At 57.1% G+C, this 19,754-nt stretch overlaps 2 protein-coding genes across 18 annotated transcripts; both read right to left on the bottom strand.

Moving 5' to 3' along the window:
* Positions 1-3,943: 3,943 nt before the first annotated feature.
* On the bottom strand, positions 3,944-15,065 carry CPT1B (carnitine palmitoyltransferase 1B). 17 transcript variants are annotated; one of them, XR_012418508.1, is made up of 20 exons: positions 14,814-14,855; positions 14,206-14,365; positions 13,732-13,871; positions 13,263-13,443; positions 12,942-13,043; positions 12,604-12,741; positions 12,442-12,519; positions 10,562-10,669; positions 10,404-10,488; positions 9,594-9,789; positions 8,490-8,675; positions 7,798-7,903; positions 7,601-7,717; positions 6,856-7,103; positions 6,528-6,662; positions 6,277-6,429; positions 5,678-5,791; positions 4,970-5,062; positions 4,418-4,503; positions 3,944-4,164 (listed from the first exon to the last, which is right to left on the bottom strand). XR_012418508.1 is itself a non-coding variant. In XM_045363320.2 (20 exons), the coding sequence occupies exons 2-19, from the start codon at positions 14,344-14,346 to the stop codon at positions 4,420-4,422; spliced, it is 2,322 nt and encodes a 773-aa protein (XP_045219255.1). In that variant the 5' UTR covers positions 14,347-14,365; positions 14,925-15,065; the 3' UTR covers positions 3,944-4,164; positions 4,418-4,419. The 17 variants fall into 17 exon arrangements, 10 of the variants coding, with proteins under 10 accessions (XP_045219255.1, XP_073859434.1, XP_045219254.1 ...); XR_006689972.3 differs by having other exon boundaries at positions 4,259-4,503; positions 6,856-7,020; XR_006689971.3 differs by having other exon boundaries at positions 4,295-4,503; positions 6,856-7,020.
* Positions 15,066-15,395: 330 nt separating this feature from the next.
* On the bottom strand, positions 15,396-19,698 carry CHKB (choline kinase beta). Its single transcript, XM_005566867.5, has 11 exons — positions 19,407-19,698; positions 19,098-19,206; positions 18,599-18,712; positions 18,290-18,423; positions 17,003-17,098; positions 16,796-16,854; positions 16,628-16,709; positions 16,412-16,520; positions 16,165-16,268; positions 15,863-15,944; positions 15,396-15,690 (listed from the first exon to the last, which is right to left on the bottom strand). The coding sequence occupies exons 1-11, from the start codon at positions 19,628-19,630 to the stop codon at positions 15,616-15,618; spliced, it is 1,188 nt and encodes a 395-aa protein (XP_005566924.3). The 5' UTR covers positions 19,631-19,698; the 3' UTR covers positions 15,396-15,615.
* Between the last annotated feature and the right edge of the window lie 56 nt (positions 19,699-19,754).

Below are 19,754 nucleotides of genomic sequence, written 5' to 3'. Positions count from 1 at the left end.
CGGAGCTTGCAGTGAGCCGAGATCGCGCCACTGCACTCCAGCCTGGGCGACAGAGCGAGACTCCGTCTCAAACAAAAAAAAAACAAAAAAAAAACCAAAAAAAAAAAAACAAAAACAAAAAAAAAGAAATACAAGTCTTGGCCAAGAGTGTGGAGGGAAATGCTGTGTATCACTTTGAGGTTGAGGCCATCAAAGCCTCCCACAAGTGGCCCTTTCTCTCCCCATGTACTTATGATGTTGATGCTCAAGGCAGCTTGAGAACTACCTGCTGAAGGCAGGGTCTCTGTCACCAAAGGTCCTTGATTCAACAGTATGGAGCAGAGCTCTCATCTCAGCCAACTGGATTTTATCTGACCAACAGTCCAACATCTATTGGGTTGATCCATGAGGTTTCAGGATTTATGTTATGGCTGCTAGCTTTTATTAATGCAGACCTGCAGACCTATGGGACACGAGGGAACTAACTGGGGTTTGGTGGGTTGTCACCAGAGGTTTATTTATTTATTTTTAAGACAGGGTGTCACTCTGTCACCTAGGCTGGAATGCAGTGGGTCAATCATGGCTCACGGCAGCCTCGATCTCTCAGGCTCAAGTAATCCTCCCAACTCAGCCTCCTGAGTAGCTGGAGCCAGAGGCAAATGCCACCACACCTGGCTAAGTTTTTAAAAAAATGTTTGTAGAGATGGGGTCTCACTATGCTACCCAGGCTGGTCTTGAACTCCTGGGCTCAAGACCTCCCAAAGTACAGTGATACAGGTGTGAGCTACCATGCCTAGCAGTCACCAGAGGTGTTTTTGTTTGTTTGTTTGTTTGTTTTTTTGAGTCTCACTCTGTCGCCCAGGCTGGAGTGCAGTGGCCGGATCTCAGCTCACTGCAAGCTCCGCCTCTCGGGTTTACGCCATTCTTCTGCCTCAGCCTCCCGAGTAGCTGGGACTACAGGCACCCGCCACCTCGCCCGGCTAATTTTTTGTATTTTTTAGTAGAGACAGGGTTTCACCGTGTTAGCCAGGATGGTCTCGAGCTCCTGACCTCGTGATCCGCCCGTCTCGGCCTCCCAAAGTGCTGGGATTACAAGCTTGAGCCACCGCACCCGGCCACACCAGAGGTTTATACCCTGGTTTACCACTGTTGTTCCTCATCTCACTATTTTAAGCCAGAACAAATCAGATAAAAGAACTTTAATGCAGAATTTTGATGTTAATTAAAAGCTAGCTTGTTGGAAACTCTGTTCACTGCTATCTCAGGAGGGGGTGAGCTGATATCCCCAGAAGCCTACCAAAATGCAGGCACTTTCTCAGGGGAGGCTTACTGGCACCCGAACAGGTAGAGGTCTCTGGAAATACTTTTGGAAGCTGAAGAACGCTCTGATATGGAATGTAACATTTTTAGGGCAGAGGTGTATTTTTTTTTTTTTTTTGAGATGGAGTCTCGCTCTGCCAGGCTGGAGTACAGTGGTGCCATCTCAGTTCACTGCAACCTCTGTCTTCCGGGTTCAAGCGATTGTCCTGCCTCAGCCTCCCGAGTAGCTGGGACTACAAGCGCCCGCCACCACGCCCGGCTAATTTTTTGTATTTTGTTTAATAGAGACGGGGTTTCACAGTGTTAGCCGGGATGGTCTCGATCTCCTGACCTCGTGATCTGCCCGTTTCGGCCTCCCAAAGTGCTGGGATTACGGGCGTGAGCCACCGCGCCTGGCCTATATTTATTTTTAAATTATTTATTTATTTATTTATTTTATTTTTATTTTTATTTTTTTTGAGACGGAGTCTCACTCTATCGCCCAGGCTGGAGTGCAGTGGCGCGATCTCGGCTCACTGCAAGCTCTGCCTCCCGGGTTCCCGCCATTCTCCTGACTCAGCCTCCCGAGTAGCTGGGACTACAGGCGCCCGCAACCGCGCCCGGCTAATTTTTTGTATTTTTAGTAGAGATGGGGTTTCACCGTGGTCTCGATCTCCTGACTTTGTGATCCGCCCGCCTCGGCCTCCCAAAGTGCTGGGATTACAGGCGTGAGCCACCGCGCCCGGCTATTTATTGCTTTTTTTTTTTGAGACAGAGTCTCACTCTGTTGCCCAGGCTGGAGTGCAGTGGCACGATCTCGCCTCACTGCAAGCTCCGCCTCCTGGGTTCACGCCATTCTCCTGCCTCAGTCTCCCAAGTAACTGGGACTACAGGCGCCCGACACCATGCCCAGCTAATTTTTTGTATTTTTTGTAGAGACGGGGTTTCACCGTGTTAGGATGGTCTCGATCTCCTGACCTCGTGATCCACCTGCCTCGGCCTCCCAAAGTGCCCGGCCATAAGGGTACCATTTTTAATCTTTTTTTTTTTTTTTTTTTTTTGAGACGGAGTCTCGCTGTGTCACCCAGGCTGGAGTGCAGTGGCCGGATCTCAGCTCACTGCAAGCTCCGCCTCCCGGGTTCACGCCATTCTCCTGCCTCAGCCTCCGAGTAGCTGGGACTACAGGCGCCCGCCACCACGCCCGGCTAGTTTTTTGTATTTTTAGTAGAGACAGTTTCACCATGTTAGCCAGGGTGGTCTCAATCTCCTGACCTCGTGATCCACCCGCCTCGGCCTCCCAAAGTGCTGGGATTACAGGTTTGAGCCACCGCGCCCGGCCTTTAATCTTTTATATAACATTTTTACTGTATCTTTTCTATGTTTAGACAAGTTTAGATACACAAAGACTTCCCGTTGTACTACAGTGGCCTACAGTAGTCAGTAACATGCTGTAATGGCGTGTAACCGAGGAGCAACAGGGTGTGCAGTAGAGGCCAGGTCTGTAGCAGGCTGCACCATCTATGTTTGTGTAAACGCACTCTAGAATGTTTGCACAACAAAATCGCCTAATAATGCACTTCTCAGAATGTATCCCCTTCATTAAGCAACCCAGGCCTGCACTTGGTAAGTGGATTATTCCAAAAGCCTCTGGTTTCCTGCCAGCTGCTGTGTCCCCTGACCACACCTCCTCACCCAGCAGTGAATTCGACATGGGCAGGAATAGGACCTTGTTTACCACTGAATCCCCAGGACAGGGCCAAGTCTATGGTGGGTGTCCAGCAGACACTGGTCCCTGGCCGGGCACGGTGGCTCACGCCTGAAATCCTAGCACTTTGGAAAGTTGAGGTGGGAGGATCACGTAAGCTCAGGAGTTTGAGACCAGCCTGGGCGACACAGTGAGACCCCATCTCATGGAAAAAAAAAAAGAAAAAAACTAAAAACAGATGAAGACACTGGTTCCTAAATGAAGGCCCAGAACTGAATCTAACTGAACCACATTCACTTCTGGGTTCTTAGCACCTAAGATCTAGATTCAGTCAAGCACGCAGCAGTAATCGAGGGCCTACTTATACTTTTCGGAAAAATTATTTTTTATGGCCGGGCGCGGCGGCTCACGCCTGTAATCCCTGCATGTTGGGAGGCCGAGGCAGGTGGATCATCTGAGGTCAGGAGTTCGACACCAGCCTGGCCAACATGATGAAACCCCGTCTCTACTAAAAATACAAAAAACTAGCCAGGCATCGTGGCCGGTGCCTGTAATCCCAGCTACTCAGGAAGCTGAGGCACGCCAATCACTTGAACCGGAGGCAGAGGTTGTAGTGAGTTGAGATCGTGCCGCTGCACTCCGGCCTGGGTGACAACAGCAAAACTCCGTCTCAAAAAAAAAGAAAAATTATTTTGCATTTACTCTTAAGATGATTTTAGTAGCCAAGCCAATCTCGATGAAGGAGCATCTGCTGCTACAGACCATCCTGTGTGCCCTCTCACAGACACCCCAAGACTTCAGGCCTGGGCCTGCAGCCCCTTTCCATGGTGAGAAGCAGCTGCGGGGCCCCTGCAGGGTTGTGCCTCAGCCAAGAGGGGTGCCTCACACATGTCCCTGCATGGGAGGAGGTGGGCTCACTCTCCAGCAGACAGACAAACAGAAATGGCCCCAGGGAACAGGTGAAGGTTCTGAAGCAAGAATTTATTCCAAGCAAACACGTGGGCATGGACAGCTATCTCAGAGCCTACGTCACTCAGCAGAGTCACACATTTCAAAGCAGGTCACACAAGTCCCTCATGAACAGTCTTCCAGCTTCAGCCCTTCTCTTGCCACCTCTGTGGTCTGAGCTGGGGGAGGGGGAGGGCCTCCTAGTTCCCAAACAAAACACAGGTACCTAAGGGCTGAGAGAAAATTACACAGCCTTATTTTTATTAGTATCTATCAAGAAAAAAAAAATCAAAATTCCCTTCCTGCTCCAACCCCACCTCCACCAACCGGGCCCTCGGGGAGCAGCGTCTGCCCAGTGAGGACCTGCTGCCAGAGCTGTCCTTGGAGCCTGGGCACCTGTGCATGGCCACCCCTCATGCCTGTGAGCCGCCACAGGTCCTTTCCTCCACAGTGTGGGGATGAAAGGGTGACTGGTATTTCTCCAACCTTCAGCTGTCGGTCTTGGGCACTTGGAAAAGATCAGCGAGGTCCAGCAGGGCTTGGCGGATGTGGTTTCCAAAGCGCTGGGCATTCTGTGGGAGCCAAGAGCTCAGATGCACCGTCATATATGCACCCACCCCACTGTCCCCACAAGCAAGGACGCCTCCCCGGCCAAAGACACCTGTGTTCCTGGGCAGCCCCAGGTGGCACCCTTCCTCAGGCCTGAGCTGGGGCCGAAGACTCACTGTCTCTTTTTTTTTTTTTTTTTTGAGACGGAGTCTCGCTCTGTCGCCCAGGCTGGAGTGCAGTGGCCGGATCTCAGCTCACTGCAAGCTCCGCCTCCCGGGTTCACGCCATTCTCCGGCCTCAGCCTCCCGAGTAGCTGGGACTACAGGCGCCCGCCACCTCGCCCGGCTAGTTTTTTGTATTTCTTAATAGAGACGGGGTTTCACCGTGTTAGCCAGGATGGTTTCGATCTCCTGACCTCGTGGTCCGCCCGTCTCGGCCTCCCAAAGTGCTGGGATTACAGGCTTGAGCCACCGCGCCCGGCCGACTCACCGTCTCTGAGCTTGAGAACTTGCTGGAGATGTGGAAGAAGATCGTGTTCTCACCCGCGATCATGTAGGAAACTCCATAGCCATCATCTGCTACCTAAGGGCAACACGAAGGGTGAAGGAGAAGGGCAGAACTCAAACCCTGAAGATCCGAAAACCAAGCTGATGTGGAACTTGTTCTTCCCACAAGAGTTGCAGGAACGGGCCCCAGCCCTAGACACTGCATTTTTCCTGAGGACCACCCCCAGGAAACCGTGAAAACCAAAGAATGCTGCCCAGACCCCACCAAGGGATCTAGGACCCCCCAGTTTCCCTCAGGGGGCCTATACTCTAGATCACGCTGCCTCTCTCCAGAGGGTTCTCTAGCCTTCTGACAAACTAGCCCACGAGAAGGCTTCTGTGGGAGACAGCTGCACTCTCTTGGATAAGCAGACTTCAGAAGCACCCAGTGCACTGCTCAGTACCCTGGAAACAGCCCCAGGCACCGTCATGCTCCAGCAGGGAGGTATTTGGGATGGGTGGGTCGCAGGCACCTGGCTGCCTGAGTCCACAGCTAACATTCTGCTTCTGTGCAGGTCTGGGGTTATGCTCTCCTCTAAGCAAGGCTCTAAGCAAGGTGCTCCTGCCTCTGGTCTGACCTCAGGGCCTGCACTCGCCACTGAAACCCTCAGGGCCCTGGTGTTGCCCACCCACCCCCTTCAGGGGCACTCACAGGGCCAAAGCCACCTCCAGCACCCAGGTGATTGGGGTGCTGCTCTGGGTCAAACATGCGGATCTGGGATTGGGGGATCTGGCTGGTGGAGAGACGCCAGGGTTCCGAGAGCACCTGCAATGGAGGCCGCAGCCGGTCAGATGCCACACGCCCAAAGCACCTGTCCGACAGGTGGTGTCTGCGACGTACTCTGAGCCAGGCACGGTTCTGCTGAGGGTGCAGGAGCTCCCTGGCCACCACCCCGTGGTCCCCTTTGCACATGCCACATAAGGCTTGTGTGAGCTGCCCGGCCCCCACTCTGCTCTGCCTCTCCCCGCCACAGCCTCACTAGTCTCAGTAGTGCTGTCACCACCTGACAGATCATACGTTTGTCTGTTCCCTGTCACAAGAACACCAACGACACGAAGAGGATGTTGCTCCCGCTGGGCCCAGGACCGCAGGCCCAGCTGGGGTGTGGGCAGGAAAGCTGGCCCAGCCCTCCAGGGAGCTTCAGGGGAGCCAGCCAGACAGAACACAGGCCGTGCTCCCTCATGAGATGGCCCAAGCCCTGGGTGTAGGAGGGCAGTGGGACAAAGGACACACCCAACAACGGTGCTGACCTCAGCGAGGAAAGGAGAGCTGACTCCCAGGTACTTGGAGACCAAGTAAAGGCAGAAGAGGTGCCTGTCGATCCCTGCCCCGGTCATGGCCAGGCGGTACATATTCTGGTGCTTCTTAGCAGCTTTCTGGAACAGATCTCGCAGGTCTGCTTTCTGTGGGGCAGAAGTAAAGGGGTGAAGAGTAGCCCTGACCCTCCAGGTAGACAGGAGGCAGACGACCGTGGCCCCCATGCGGGGCAGAGGACACTCACCGCGTGGGACTTCTCCACCATAGCCTGCACAAAGGCTGTGGACTCACTGGTACAGGAACGCACAGTCTCCGTCCGTCCCTCCCGGAACATTCTGGTCATTGAGGCCTCATAAGTCAGGCAGAACTTACCCCTGTCCTGGGATATACAGAGGGGTGAATCTGGCAGGCAGACCCTGGCACCGCCCTGCCCTCTCAGCAGCGGGAGGTGGGGCCCTACCCGGAAGTGCGCCAGCTGCAGTGCGCCCTGTCCTGGGATATACAGAGGGGTGAATCTGGCAGGCAGACCCTGGCACCGCCCTGCCCTCTCAGCAGCGGGAGTGGGGCCCTACCCGGAAGTGCGCCAGCTGCAGTGCAATCTGCACAAAGGCGTCGGGGCTGGTCCGGCACTTCTTGATGAGGCCTTTGCCAAAGGGCAGGAACTGGAAGCAGTACAGCTCCACATCGTCTGCCAGCGCCTTGGCCACCTGGTAGGAACTCTCGATGACCGCCTGGCACTGCCAAGACATGGGAAGGGTCAGCTGCAGGCAGGGCTCTCCAAGCAGGACTCTGGATCACATCCAGGAGGCATGAAGTTTAGCTGGTGGAAGAAGGGCACAGCCGGCCAAGACATGGGAAGGGTCAGCTGAGGGCAGGGCTCTCCAAGCAGGACTCTGGGTCACGTCTAGGAGGCATGACATTTAGCTGGTGGAGGAAGGGCACAGCTGGCCAAGACATCTTCAGGAGGAGGGTATGCAAAAGACAATCTGAGGGAGAATCAGCCCCCAGAGGCTGGGCTGAGCTTTGTGGGGAAGAGGGAAGTGCTGAAAATGCTCCAGGGGCCTGTGAGTGCCGCCCCCATCTCATGGCCTTCTCTAAACACAGATGGCCCCAGGGGCAGTGGGTGGTCTCTGTCCTCCCTGAAGCCAGTTTGGACTCTACGGGTATCCTGAGATGTGCCCTGTGCCTTCCCGAGGGCTGAGTCAGGCGGTGGGGCCAGCAGGGGAGGAGGAGGAGGAGGGGGACTCAGGCCTTGTTGGGGTTGTACCCGCCTGCTGCTTTGTGGTCTCACACCTGCTCTGGGAGCTTCCAACCCACCTGTTTTGGAATGTCCCACTGCAGCCGCGTAGGAGGTGGGAGCGCAGGGTTCGGTTTGCCCAGGCAGTGCCCAGTCTCCGTGTAGCCCAGGTGGAAGCTGTCTGTGCCCAGGACAAACTGCAGGGAGAGGATGAGGCTGAGAGGCCGGCCTCATCCCCTCCAGCCTGCCCTGCAGGTTCCCTCTGCAAGGCTATTACCTCCCAGAGGTGCCCAATGATGGGAGCATCTGCCCACGCATGCTCTGCATTGAGACCCAGCTGGCCATTCTTGAAGGAAATAAGAGTGAAGGATTTGTCAAACCACCTGCGGGGAGAGTAGACACATGAAGAACCAAAGCTGGGAATGTCCAGAGAAGCCTGACCTGCAACCCCAACCTTTAACCCTAACTCGGATGTTACCCTAACACTAACCCTAACACCAACCCTATTCTCTCTTCTCTCTCTCTCTCTTTTTTTAATTGAGATGGGGTCTTGCTCTGTTGCCCAGGCTGGAGTGCAGTGGTGTAATCTTGACTCCCTGTAACCACCCGGGTTCAAGGGATTCTCCTGCCTCAGCCTCCTGACTAGCTGGGATTACAGGTGCCTGCCACACGCCCGGCTTCTAACCCTACTCTCTAACCCAAACCCTAACCTTTAATCCTAACCACTATCCCTACCTAACCACTAATCACAATCCTAACTACTTTTAAGAAAGGGTCTTGCTACATTGCCCAGGCTGGTCTTGAGCTCCTGTGCTCAAGTGATCCACCTGCCTCGGCCTCCCAAATTGCTAGGATCACAGGTGTGTGCCACCGCACCCAGCTCACAACCTACCTTTTATCTTCAATCCTCTAACCATAACCCTAACCTTTAACCCTAAGCTGTGACCTGTGGGGCGGGGGCAGCCGCACCTGTTGTAGCAGTTGCCATGTAGCAGGGCCTTGCCATAGAGGCTGAGGCTGGCCTCGTCTTCGGGGTCATAGCGGTAGGACTCCTCATCCAGGGCCACGAAGAAAGCGGCACGCTCGATGGCCTCCAAGGCAGCCTTGTTCTTTCCAGAGCTAAAGAAGGCCTGGCGTGCCTGCGCCCACTCCACCCTGCAGCACGGGGCAGGGTAAGCAGTGGGCACATGGACTTGGGATGAGGGTGCCTCCGAGGGCCTGGCTGGACCTGGAGATGGGGGTGGGGTGCCAGGCTGGACCTGGAGACTGGGGAGTACCAGGAGATGGGGGGGTATGTGCTAGACTGGGCCTGGAGGTGGGGGGGTGCCAGACTAGGCCTGGAGGTGGGGGTGTGTGTGCCAGGCTGGGCCTGGAGGTGGCACGGAAGGCTGCTGCCTCTGCCAGACCCCTGGGTACGCCTCTCCCCTCCTCTGCTGGCTCCATGGTGGCGCCTGGCCTGTCCTAAGCTTTGGGCTGCAGCAGGATTCCCAGGCCTGGAGGTGGGGGGTACGTGCCAGCCTGGGCCTGGAGGTGGGGGGTGCCAGGCTAGGCCTAGAGGTGGGGGCGTGTGTGCCAGGCTGGGCCTGGAGGTGGGGGGTACGTGCCAGGCTGGGCCTGGAGGTGGGGGGTACGTGCCAGGCTGGGCCTGGAGGTGGGGGGTACGTGCCAGGCTGGGCCTGGAGGTGGGGGGGTTTGTGCCAGGCTGGGCCTGGAGGTGTGGGTGTGTATGCCAGGCTGGGCCTGGAGGTGGGGGTGTGTGTGCCAGGCTGGGCCTGGAGGTGGGGGGGTGTGTGCCAGGCTGGGCCTGGAGGTGGGGGGGTGTGTGCCAGGCTGGGCCTGGAGGTGGGGGTGCCAGGCTGTTTCGGAGGGTGTCCCCACCCTCTGCACATTCTCACCTAGCTGCCACCCGTCAGAGGGAGGTTATGCTGGCTGTCCTGCGGCCATTACCACCAGTGCCCCTCCCCTAGTTGTGCCTCCAGCCTCCAGTTCCAGGGTGGCAGTCAGGGCCATGCTCCTCTTCTCATGGAGCCCTGAACCTCAAGCTGAGGACAGTCCCTCCCCACAGCCTGATACCTTCCTCCTGCAGTGAGGGCTGCCAGCTTCTCCTCCCCAGGCTGAGGTGGGGAGGGGTCGTCCAGGATCCTCTGGAACTGCATCTCCAGATCCTGAGGCTTGAGCAGACGGGAGCCCTCATAGAGCCACAGCTTGAAGAAGCGTCCCTTGTGGTAGACAGCCACGTGCCGGCTGTCTGAGAGGTGCTGCAGCACATCTGTGACAGAGGCCACAGGCAAGCTGAGGCAGGACCCCGGCTACATCCTGGGAAGGGCCCACCTCCCATGCACTGGGTGTCCCTGGAGACCCTGCTTTGCTCAGCCTCTGCCTGGGCCTTCCTGCCCCCTGGATGGGATCCGAGTGTCCTAAACCAGGCCCTGTGCTGGTGCTTCCGCTACCTCCCATATAACACCAACAACAATCCTATGAAGTATTTCACAGAAGAGGAAACGCACTAGGAGATTGTGCAAACCGCCTAAGGATACAGTGTCAGAAGCAGGGAAGGCTGCTGCCTCTGCCAGACCCCTGGGTGCGCCTCTCCCCTCCTCTGCTGGCTCCATGGTGGTGCCCGGCCTGTCCTAAGCTTTGGGCTGCAGCAGGATTCCCTTCACCACGCACAGTGAGCCCCGGAGGTGCGGGGGCTCTGCTCTGGGCCCCATGGGGTCCCTGAACCAGCATCATGCCTGTAAATAACAGATGTCTAGTATCTGTCACAATTGACTACTATTCACAGTTTCAGGACCCTGAGACACTGGGGACGCTTGGTGATGAGCAGGCAGGAGGGCAGCGAGCCAGCCAGTGGCCCACAGGGAGCAGGGAGGGCTCAGTTACCTGTCTCCTTGCCCGGGACCCGAGTGGTGTTGAACATCCTCTCCATCTGATAGGAGCACATGGGCACTATGCCTAGTGCCATCACCTGGGGGAAGGCCCAGCATGGCTCAGACTTAGGTCTCCTCTCCCATCCCACCTTCAACCCTGACACAACTCACAGGCTTGATTTCTTCACGGTCCAGTTTACGGCGATACATGATCATGGCATGGATGATGTTTCCCAGGCGGGCTGCCTGCACGTCTGTATTCTTGATGAGCACAAGGTCCTACAGAGAAAGCAGAGCCTGCGGGGTGGGGGCCTCTGTGTGGGTGTCACCTGGGTCTTGCTGACCCAAGGACCAGTCTATTTGGGGGCCTGAGGTGTTCTGTCTCCCTCCTCCAGTCCGTCCTGCACATGCTGCCAGGGTGAGCCTCCAGAAATGCACAGCTGGTCACAGTAACCCTCTGCTCCAGCTTCAGCTGGGGCTGCTTTTTCAATTCTTTATTTTTTAGAGTTAGATTCTTGCTCTGTCACCCAGGCTGGAGTGCAGTGGGGCAAGCATGGCTCACTGCAGCCTCAAATTTCTGGCCCTAAGTCATCCTCCTGCCTCAGCCTCCTGAGTTGCAGGGATTAGAGTCATGCACCACCATGCCTGACTCTGAGCTGCCTTTTTATTTATTTATTTATTTATTTATTTATTTATTTATTTATTTTTATTTATTTTATTTTTTTGAGACGGAGTCTCGCTCTGTTGCCCAGGCTGGAGTGCAGGGGCACAATCTCACCTCACTGCAAGCTCCACCTCCCGGGTTCACGCCATTCTCCTGCCTCAGTCTCCCAAGTAGCTGGGACTACAGGCACCCACCACCATGCCCAGCTAATTTTTTGTATTTTTAGTAGAGACGGGGTTTCACCGTGTTAGCCAGGATGGTCTCGATCTCCTGACCTCGTGATCTGCCCGTCTCGGCCTCCCAAAGTGCTGGGATTACAGGCGTGAGCCACCGCGCCTGGCCTATATTTATTTTTAAATTTTTATTTATTGGTTTTTTTTTTTGAGACAGAGTCTCGCTCTGTCGCCCAGGCTGGAGTGCAGTGGCACGATCTCACCTCACTGCAAGCTCCGCCTCCCGGGTTCATGCCATTCTCCTGCCTCAGTCTCCCAAGTAGCTGGGACTACAGGCGCCCACCACCATGCCCAGCTAATTTTTTGTATTTTTAGTAGAGACGGGGTTTCGCTGTGTTAGGATGGTCTCGATCCCCTGACCTCGTGATCCACCTGCCTCGGCCTCCCAAAGTGCTGGGATTACAGGAGTGAGCCACTGCATCCGGCCTGAGCTGCCTTTTTATAACCTGTTTTATGTGCTTGTATTCTACTTATTTTGCTTTGATAAAGGGGTTCTACCGCTAAAAAGCAGTTTAAAACCTCTGGTATGGACAAGTTGTGTGTAAGTTCCTGGAAGGACAGCTTATGGAGGAGAATTCTGATAGACTCTGGCAAGTCAAGTGTGCTTTGGACAGTGGGAAAGGAGAGAAGAGGCGTGCCATACAGCCCGGGTGGCTGGGAGACCCAGAGACTCAGAAGGGCCAGTTACATGGGGCAGAGGCAGACTGTGACCTCCTGAGCTCTAAAAGCAGCAGCCTGGCCTTCATTCTGCTGCCCGGCTCTGCAGAGGGACACAAAGCAAGACGTGTTCTAGACAACTTCCCGGTTATGGTGTCAGGGCAGCTGGGAACCCATGGCCAGGAGGCCAGTGAGGAAACCAAGGAAAGAGGTGACAGCCTGAGCTGGGTAGGGGCAGTGACCCTGGGACTCTGAGAGAGGCGGTGGCAGGCTGGGGGTCACCACTCTCCTCATCCTCAGGATCTCCACTGCCCCAAAGCTGCTTCTGGACTCTTCTAGGATCTCCTCTCCCTCTGCCCTTTCCCTCAGGCCTCACTCCATAACCCCCACTTGCCCACGGAAGCTGCTACCAGAGCTCCGGGCTATCCTCCAGGTCCTCTGCCTTGGAGCTGGGACAGAGCGAGGAGGTGCGGGGGCCTGGGGGCTCCAGTTCATACCATGACATAGTAGTTGCTGTTCACCATGAGAGGGCTCCTGCCTCGAAGGTAGATGTACTCTTCCCACCAGTCACTCACCTGTGGGCAGGTGGAAGGTTAGAGCTGGGGCAGGGGCAGCCAGGACACATGGCAGGTGACAGTGAGCCCGGGGCACAAACTTACATAGTTACTCGCCCACCATGACTTGAGCACCAGGTATTTCTGCAGCCTGGGGGCAGTCTTGTTCTGGAATTCTTTGGCCAGCATCTCCATGCGGTAATATTCCTCATCATCCAACAAGGGGCGCACAGACTCTAGGTACTGTCCAGCCAGTTATCATCACCGTGGGGTCAGATGGCGAGGGCTGCCTCTATCTTAATCCTCTTCCCACCTCTTCCTCCTCACCCGGCCCCATTATTCTCAAGCCCTTAAGGCCACTCTTTGCACAGAACCTTATATTTGGAAACATATCCTGAATCCAGCCTCCCCTGCCCACTGGGATGCCCAAGCGAGGCCCTCACCCGCTGAATTGTGGCTGACACCCTGGGCACAGGAAGCTTGGGCAGAGATGTCTGGAAGCTGTAGAGCATGGGGTGCCGGCTGGATAGAAGGCGGACACACATCTGGGGGTACAGAGCAGAGTGCTGGGGTGGGAGCCAGTGGCAAGAACGGAAACCAACCAGCAACTCCCTGATACCCTCAGAACCATCCCAGCCCCTCCAGGACAAACCACACAACAGGCACCAGTGCCCTGTCTGCCTCTCCCTTCTAGCTCAGAACCCTAAAGGAGCCCAAAGCGTCTCAACCCAGGTGCCTGAACCCCTCCACTGACTGCTGCTCACAGCCCAGATCCTGGTCAAGTTGCTGGTCTTGCCATGCATCTCAAACATCCACCCATGGTAGGAGAGAAGCAGCTTCAGGGTTTGGCGGAAGAAGAAGATGCCCGTCACCCAGACGCCCGTGGAGAAGATGGCCATGCTGAGAAGTGCCCGGGTCTGCGGGGTCTGGTAGGGGCCACACCTACTGGAGAGGGGGCAAAGGCTGCAGGGGGTCCTCCTGAGGCCAGCCTCGGGTGGCTGTGAACTGTCTCAGGGGAGACATCAAGAGGAAGAACCTCCCTGGGCACACTCATGTCTGACTGCAACAAATAAGAGTTGATATAGGACTAAGACAATGGTTGTCATAGGGGAGGGCTGCCCTGTGACTGCCAATGGCTATTGTCCTGTATCTGCCCAGCTCAGAACCTCAGGCTTGGGAGCTGGGCCCAGCCCTCCCTGGTGACACCTGTGCTCTTCCAGTTTCACTCCTTACCCCTGAGGGAGGCATCTCTGGATGCAACCGACCAGCCCCAAGGAGACGTCCACGTTGCAGAAGGAGGAACCCACTGTTGCCATGACGACGACCAGCCAGCTGGTGGGGCTGCCAGGGTACACGCCCCTGAGGATGCCATTCTGCGGGCAGAAACAGGCGCCCTTATGGAGCCGGAGGGCGTGAGGTTAGCCTGCCTGTGAAGTCTTGGAAACCGGCTCCTGGTCTTGGCCTGGACGGCGTTCTCTCCTGATGCCCTGCTGTGCTCCTTCCTCCTCCACACCCACAGCTCCCTGTGTCGGACCACATCCTGTGCACCCCTCTGGCGTCTGCACTTCCAGAACCTGTACCGGGCGGAACTGCCAGCCAAGGAGGCAGTGAGGGACCCTAACAAAGCGGTTAACAGCCGACAGCCGGCCTCTGCCCCCGCTGTGAGAGCTCCGTTCTGCACCTGCTGGGAGAAGCACCTGTGCGCACCTTGATGCGGATCAGGCGTTTCTTCCAGGAGTTGATCCCAGACAGGTAGACATGTTTCAGGGCCTCCCGACTGAGCCGGAAGTCGACCCCCTCTGGGGTCACCGTGAACTGGAAGGCCACGGCCTGGTGCGCTTCCGCCATCCTGGGGGTTGGTCGGCACCTAGGACGGGGGCAGGTGGGTGCGCGGGCGCGCTTAGGCCGGCCCCGCGCCAGCTGCGCCGAGAAGCCCCCAGCCAGTCCGCGACCCCTCGCACCCCCCACCCCGCGACTAGCGGCTGCCCCCGGCCCGCGCCCCCCGCCAGGCCAACCGCCGCCAAATCCTCGCGCCAGCCTTCCGGGTGGGCACAGCCACTGTGGCGCAGGGGGTTTGGGCCTTGAAAGCTGCAGGAACCCGAAGGACGGTGAAGTGCAGCCTGGAGTGGGGGGCGTCAGCGAGGGCGCGGGCGGGGAAGAGAAGCGCCCCTGGAAGCGGACTGGCCTGGACAGAGGCAGGGTTCAGGCACCCGCCCTTCCCCGCCCGACCGCGCGGGCCCCAGCGCCATCCTCGCCCCTGTGCAGGGCTGGGGGCCCAGACCCCCGCGGGCCGCCCTGCGCCGGCCCCTACTCACAGCTCAGGTTCGCTCCTGTCCGCGCGTGGGGCCAGCCACTCTGGCCCGTGTCCCCACGTCCTTCAGGCCTAGCCACCCCCGCCCCGCCCTCACCAGGAACCTGACACCTACTCCCAAATCGGGGTCCGGAAAAACGTGGGGCGGGAACCAGACCACCCGCCTTCCGCGGTGGGAATTGCAGGGCGGGGCTGGGTTTCTGCGCCGTGAAGGTTGCTCAAAGGTCTGGGAGCCTGGGGGGCCCCAGAGAGTCTCGTGAGGATGGTGGCATTACAGCTAAAAATAGCCAAATGTAGGGAAAAGGTCACCGATGTGTCAGCTGTGCCTGTTCTGGGATCGCTGGTGCTCTGGGCGGCATCCCCACCTCAGGGTCGTCTTCATATCCCCATCACTCTCCTTCTCCTCCCCAAGTCCTAGTATTCACTATTCTAAGCTGGAGCCAGGGGAGTGGGGAGGGATGGGGGACCCCCACTGGCAGCATGAACCCTAACCACTTTCAAGCCCACGGCACTGAAGAGCCCCTCTGTGTGTACTGCTTGGTTTGGTACTTTCTGCTGCTGCTGCTCAGCAGGGCCAGGACAGGGCGCGAAGGAAGAAGTTTGTTTATTGTGTTACATACACAGCACAGGGCTCTGGCCTGCCAGCCATGGAGACCTACTCAAACTCAGGGAGAGGCCGGTCTCCTGAACCTCAGTTTCACTTGGGGGCTCAGCCCAGTCCCCAGGGCCTTCTGCTGGTTGCTCCTCCCTCCAAAGTCCTGCCCTGGAGGCTCCAGGAGAAATCCAAGGAGTGGGGGGGTGGAGAGTCAGGGTGAGGAGTGGACACTGGTCAGCTGCCCCTTCTGCTGGAAGTAGAACTGGAACCGAGACTGGGCATAGTCCTAGGGAAGGAAACCCACCCCACACAGTGGTGAGAAGACGTGGGACCAGCATTCTGCACCCACCTCAGACTGCCCACAGCCACCCAGGACTCCCCAGGCCTCCTGGAAGAGTGTGGCTGCTGCTGCTCCCCAGTCCCCAGCTAGCAGCATTCCCATTCCCAGGGTCACTTACCAAGTAACCAAATTCTATGGTGGACATGGATGCCTGGAGGATGGACCACAGACCCCAGAAGAAATGGGACGCCAGAGCATACCTGGGGGGAGGGCAGGAAAAGTAGGGGTATTCATAAAGCACATCTGGCTCTGCTTGGATCCCCTCACCCAGGCTGGCCAATCCCTGCAGTTTTAACTTCTCCCCCACTGTGCTAACCCCACTCTGCACAACCACCTTCCCTGCAGCTTGATTAATCTGCCTCTTCCCCAATCCCCCTTTCCTCTGCTCTGCCCTACCCCACCCTGCCCCTCCTTCCTCACCGACTGACTTCTACCAGCAAATCTTCTTCCAGTTTTCTCTGCTCCTCTTGGGACAGGGTCTCACCTTTCTTCGCCTCTGCCAGGTAATGGCGAATAAAATGCAGCTGCGATCAACGGCCAAGAGTCAGGAATTGGGGAGACTGTGGAGTATTTCCCAGGTAACATCCTTTCCAGCCATTCCTTCCAGACTCCACCTCCCTCCTTCCTCACAGGATGGGTCCTGCTCCCCAGCCTCTGGCCCACATACCTGCTGTCCTTGAGTGGGGTAGTCTGTGGGCCTTGCTTTGTAGAAAGGCCATTCCTCGTGAGTATAATCATAAACCCACTCACAAAAATGGTTCCCAATGTCAAAGCCCCTGGGAGAATAAAGTGGACATTCAGTCCCCAAATGCCCTGGGCAGCTGGCCTGTTTTCAAGTGCCCTGTGGGAACAGATCTATGGGAAGCCATCTTTCCAGCCTCACCTATAGTTATAACTGCTGTACTCGAAGTCCACCAGCATGAGGCTGTCAGCATTTTCTGGCTCTGAGAGCAGCAAGATGTTCCCTGGGGGAATGGGGTGAGGTTCTGCTCACTCCAGAGCCCTCTGGCTCCTCCATCTTGGGTTGGGAGACTCAGATGCCTTCTCCTACCTTCCTGGATGTCATTGTGGCAGAAGACGACTGGCGATGGGGTAGACTCTAGTAACTTCCTGCAGGGGTATGGGAGCATGGGTCCTGAGCAGGAGTGACTAGAGAAGGATCAGAGCCACACGAACAGGCCAGGCCCTGACACCAGCCCTCAGCAAATACTGGAAGGGCGGACACCATTACCATTAGCCTTGTCCTGCCTGCCCTCACCTGAGGTTGCCCATCTCATCCTTCAGGCTGTACATCTCCAGCAGGTTCATCTCAGGGAGGCCAGTTGGGGGCAGGTCCTGGATCTGTTTTAGGTACCTGAAGCCCAAATAATAGGACACACTGGCTCTGATATTCTTTCCCATCCCTCTCCTATCTACCCCTCAGGCCAGACTACTGCACCCCTGCTCTTATCACTGTGTGACTTGTCTGGCAATCATTTCTTCTTTCTTTTTTGTTTTTTGTTTTTTTTTTTTTTGAGACAGAGTCTCGCTCTGTCGCCCGGGCTGGAGTGCAGTGGCCGGATCTCAGCTCACTGCAAGCTCCGCCTCCCAGGTTCACGCCATTCTCCTGCCTCAGCCTCCCGAGTAGCTGGGACTACATGCGCCCACCACTAATTTTTTGTATTTTTTTTAGTAGAGACGGGGTTTCACCGTGTTAACCAGGATGGTCTCGATCTCCTGACCTTGTGATCCGCCCGTCTCGGCCTCCCAAAGTGCTGGGATTACAGGCTTGAGCCACCGCGCCCGGCCCATTTCTTCTTTCTTTTGAGATACAGTCTTACTCTGTCACCCAGGCTGGAGCGCAGTGACACGATCTCGGCTCACTGCAACCTCTGCCTCCCTGGTTCAAGCAATTCTCCTGCCTCAGCCTCCCGAATAGCTGGGACTACAGGTACACGCAGACATTAGCCTGGCTAATTTTTTGTATTTTAATAGAGACAGGGTTTCACCGGTTGGTCTCGAACTCCTGAGCTCAGGCAATATGCTCGCCTCAGCCTCCCAAAGTGCTAGGATTACAGGCATGAGCCACCGTGCCTGGCCTTGGCAATCATTTATTTTCTTTTTTTGTTTGTTTTTTTGAGACAGAGTCTTGCTCTGTCACCTAGGCTGAAGTGCAATAGCACGATCTCAGCTCACTGCAACCTCCGCCTCCTGGGCTCAAGGGATCCTCCCACCTCAGCCTCCTGAGTAGCTGGGATTACAGGTGCCTGCCAACACGATGGGCTAATTTTTGTATTTTTAGTAGAGATGGCATTTTGCCATGTTGGCTAGGGCAGTCTTGGAACTCTTGACCTCAAGTGACTCACCCACCTCGGCTCCCAAAGTTCTGGGATTACAGGCATGAGGCACTGCTTGTGGCCTCTGGCAGGCATTTCAAAGCCTGTTCTGTGAGAGCCCATGATATCAAATCCTCTCAAGTGGAGGGCTGGATAGAGCCCCGGGCACATGTGCTGGCAAAGAGGTTCAGCTCAGGTGTACAGGAGCCCTGAGGAGGCTCCTGACTCACCGCTCCATGGTCCCAAACAACCAGTGGGGCTCCTTGGTGAAAGGCATCTCCATGCCATGGAATTGCGCCATCTTCGTGGCAATGGCTGCTGACAACACTGGCTCTCGAAGCTCTTGAGTTTTCAATGGCCGGCTCTGCACCCAGGAAGCTATCAGGGTGGTGATGGGGCTGGGGCAGGAGGGGGAAGGATTGGGGCATGGGGGGAGGTCAGGGTTTGGGGTGAGGGATGTGAAGGCAGACATTGGGCACTGGGGTAGGGTTAGGGAGTGGAGGTGCCTTGGGGAGGAGAAGGTAGGACTGGGCTCGTACTGGGATGTACTGTTCCAGCCGGCCCTCTGGGAAGACGCCATACAGCTGGGGCCCCAGCGACCGCTCCGCAAGGATGGCAAACATCACGCTTTCCAGCACCAGGGAGTCCACGCCCTGAAAAAGGATGGATAGCAAAAGGGCCAAGGCAAAGTGGCACAGGGACAGACATGAGGGCTTGCTTTCCTCCCACCAGAGCTGGGACTTCTGGTCCAATTGCCTGGAGGCTCTGGAGCACAGGCTTTCGCGATGGTCTGTTTTTATTTAGAGATGGGGTCTCACTATGTTGTTCAGGCTGGTCTCGAACTCCTGTGCTCAAGTGATCCTCTCGCCTCAGCCTCCCAAAGCGCTGGGAATACAGGCCCAGGCTTCAGTGTGAGAAGGTGTTACTCTTAGACTGTGAGCCTGGCTGTCCTTAACTGCGCAATGGGGACACTACTACCCGCATCCCGTAAGCGGCAGGCCCTAAAGCCACTGCGCTGCGGCGCTCACACCCCCTCACCTGCAGGATGGCTCCGTACAGCCGCAGCAGCACCTCCCGGGGCTCCTCGCCAACGCTGGGCAGGTGGTCCGGGAGCGAGCAGCGGAAGAGCAGGTTGCTGAGGCCTCCGCTGCAGACCCACACCAGGCGCGCTCAGCCCGCGGGCGGCCCCACCTGCCGCGGCCCCGGCCCCCTCCCGGCCAGGCCGGCCCCGGCCCCGCCCCAGGCTCGGACGCAAGAAGGGGCGAAAACATGGAGCATCCTGAGGGCCCCGCGGCTGACCCCTGACCCCGATCCGCGCACCGGAGAGGCTGACCCCTGACCTCCCACCTCACGGGGTAAACCCTCAGCTCCTCGGGCTGCACTCGGCGCCAGGCCCCGCCCAAGTACTCCCGGCACCACTGGTAGGCTCGGCGCTCGGCGTCACGCGACAGCGAAGAGGCGCGCCGCCGTTTTGGGGTAGTGTCCGGGCACTTAGACTGCTGCAAGCCGTCTTTGGCCAGGCAGCCGCCAACAGCCCCGCCTCCGGCCACAGCTGTCCCCTCGGCCGCCATGGCGCGGGATCGACCGGGCCCCACGCCCAGCTGCGCTCCGCTCCCTTCGGACGGGCTCGGTTCCTTCCGGCCGCGCTCGGCTCCTCTTCCGGCCGGCCTGGGCTTCTCCGGTCATACTCGGGTC

This window comes from Macaca fascicularis, chromosome 10, assembly GCF_037993035.2.
Source record: "Macaca fascicularis isolate 582-1 chromosome 10, T2T-MFA8v1.1".
NCBI lineage: Eukaryota > Metazoa > Chordata > Mammalia > Primates > Cercopithecidae > Macaca > Macaca fascicularis.
Note: the sequence above shows the minus strand (reverse complement) of the source record. Positions and strands in the feature narration are given on the sequence as shown.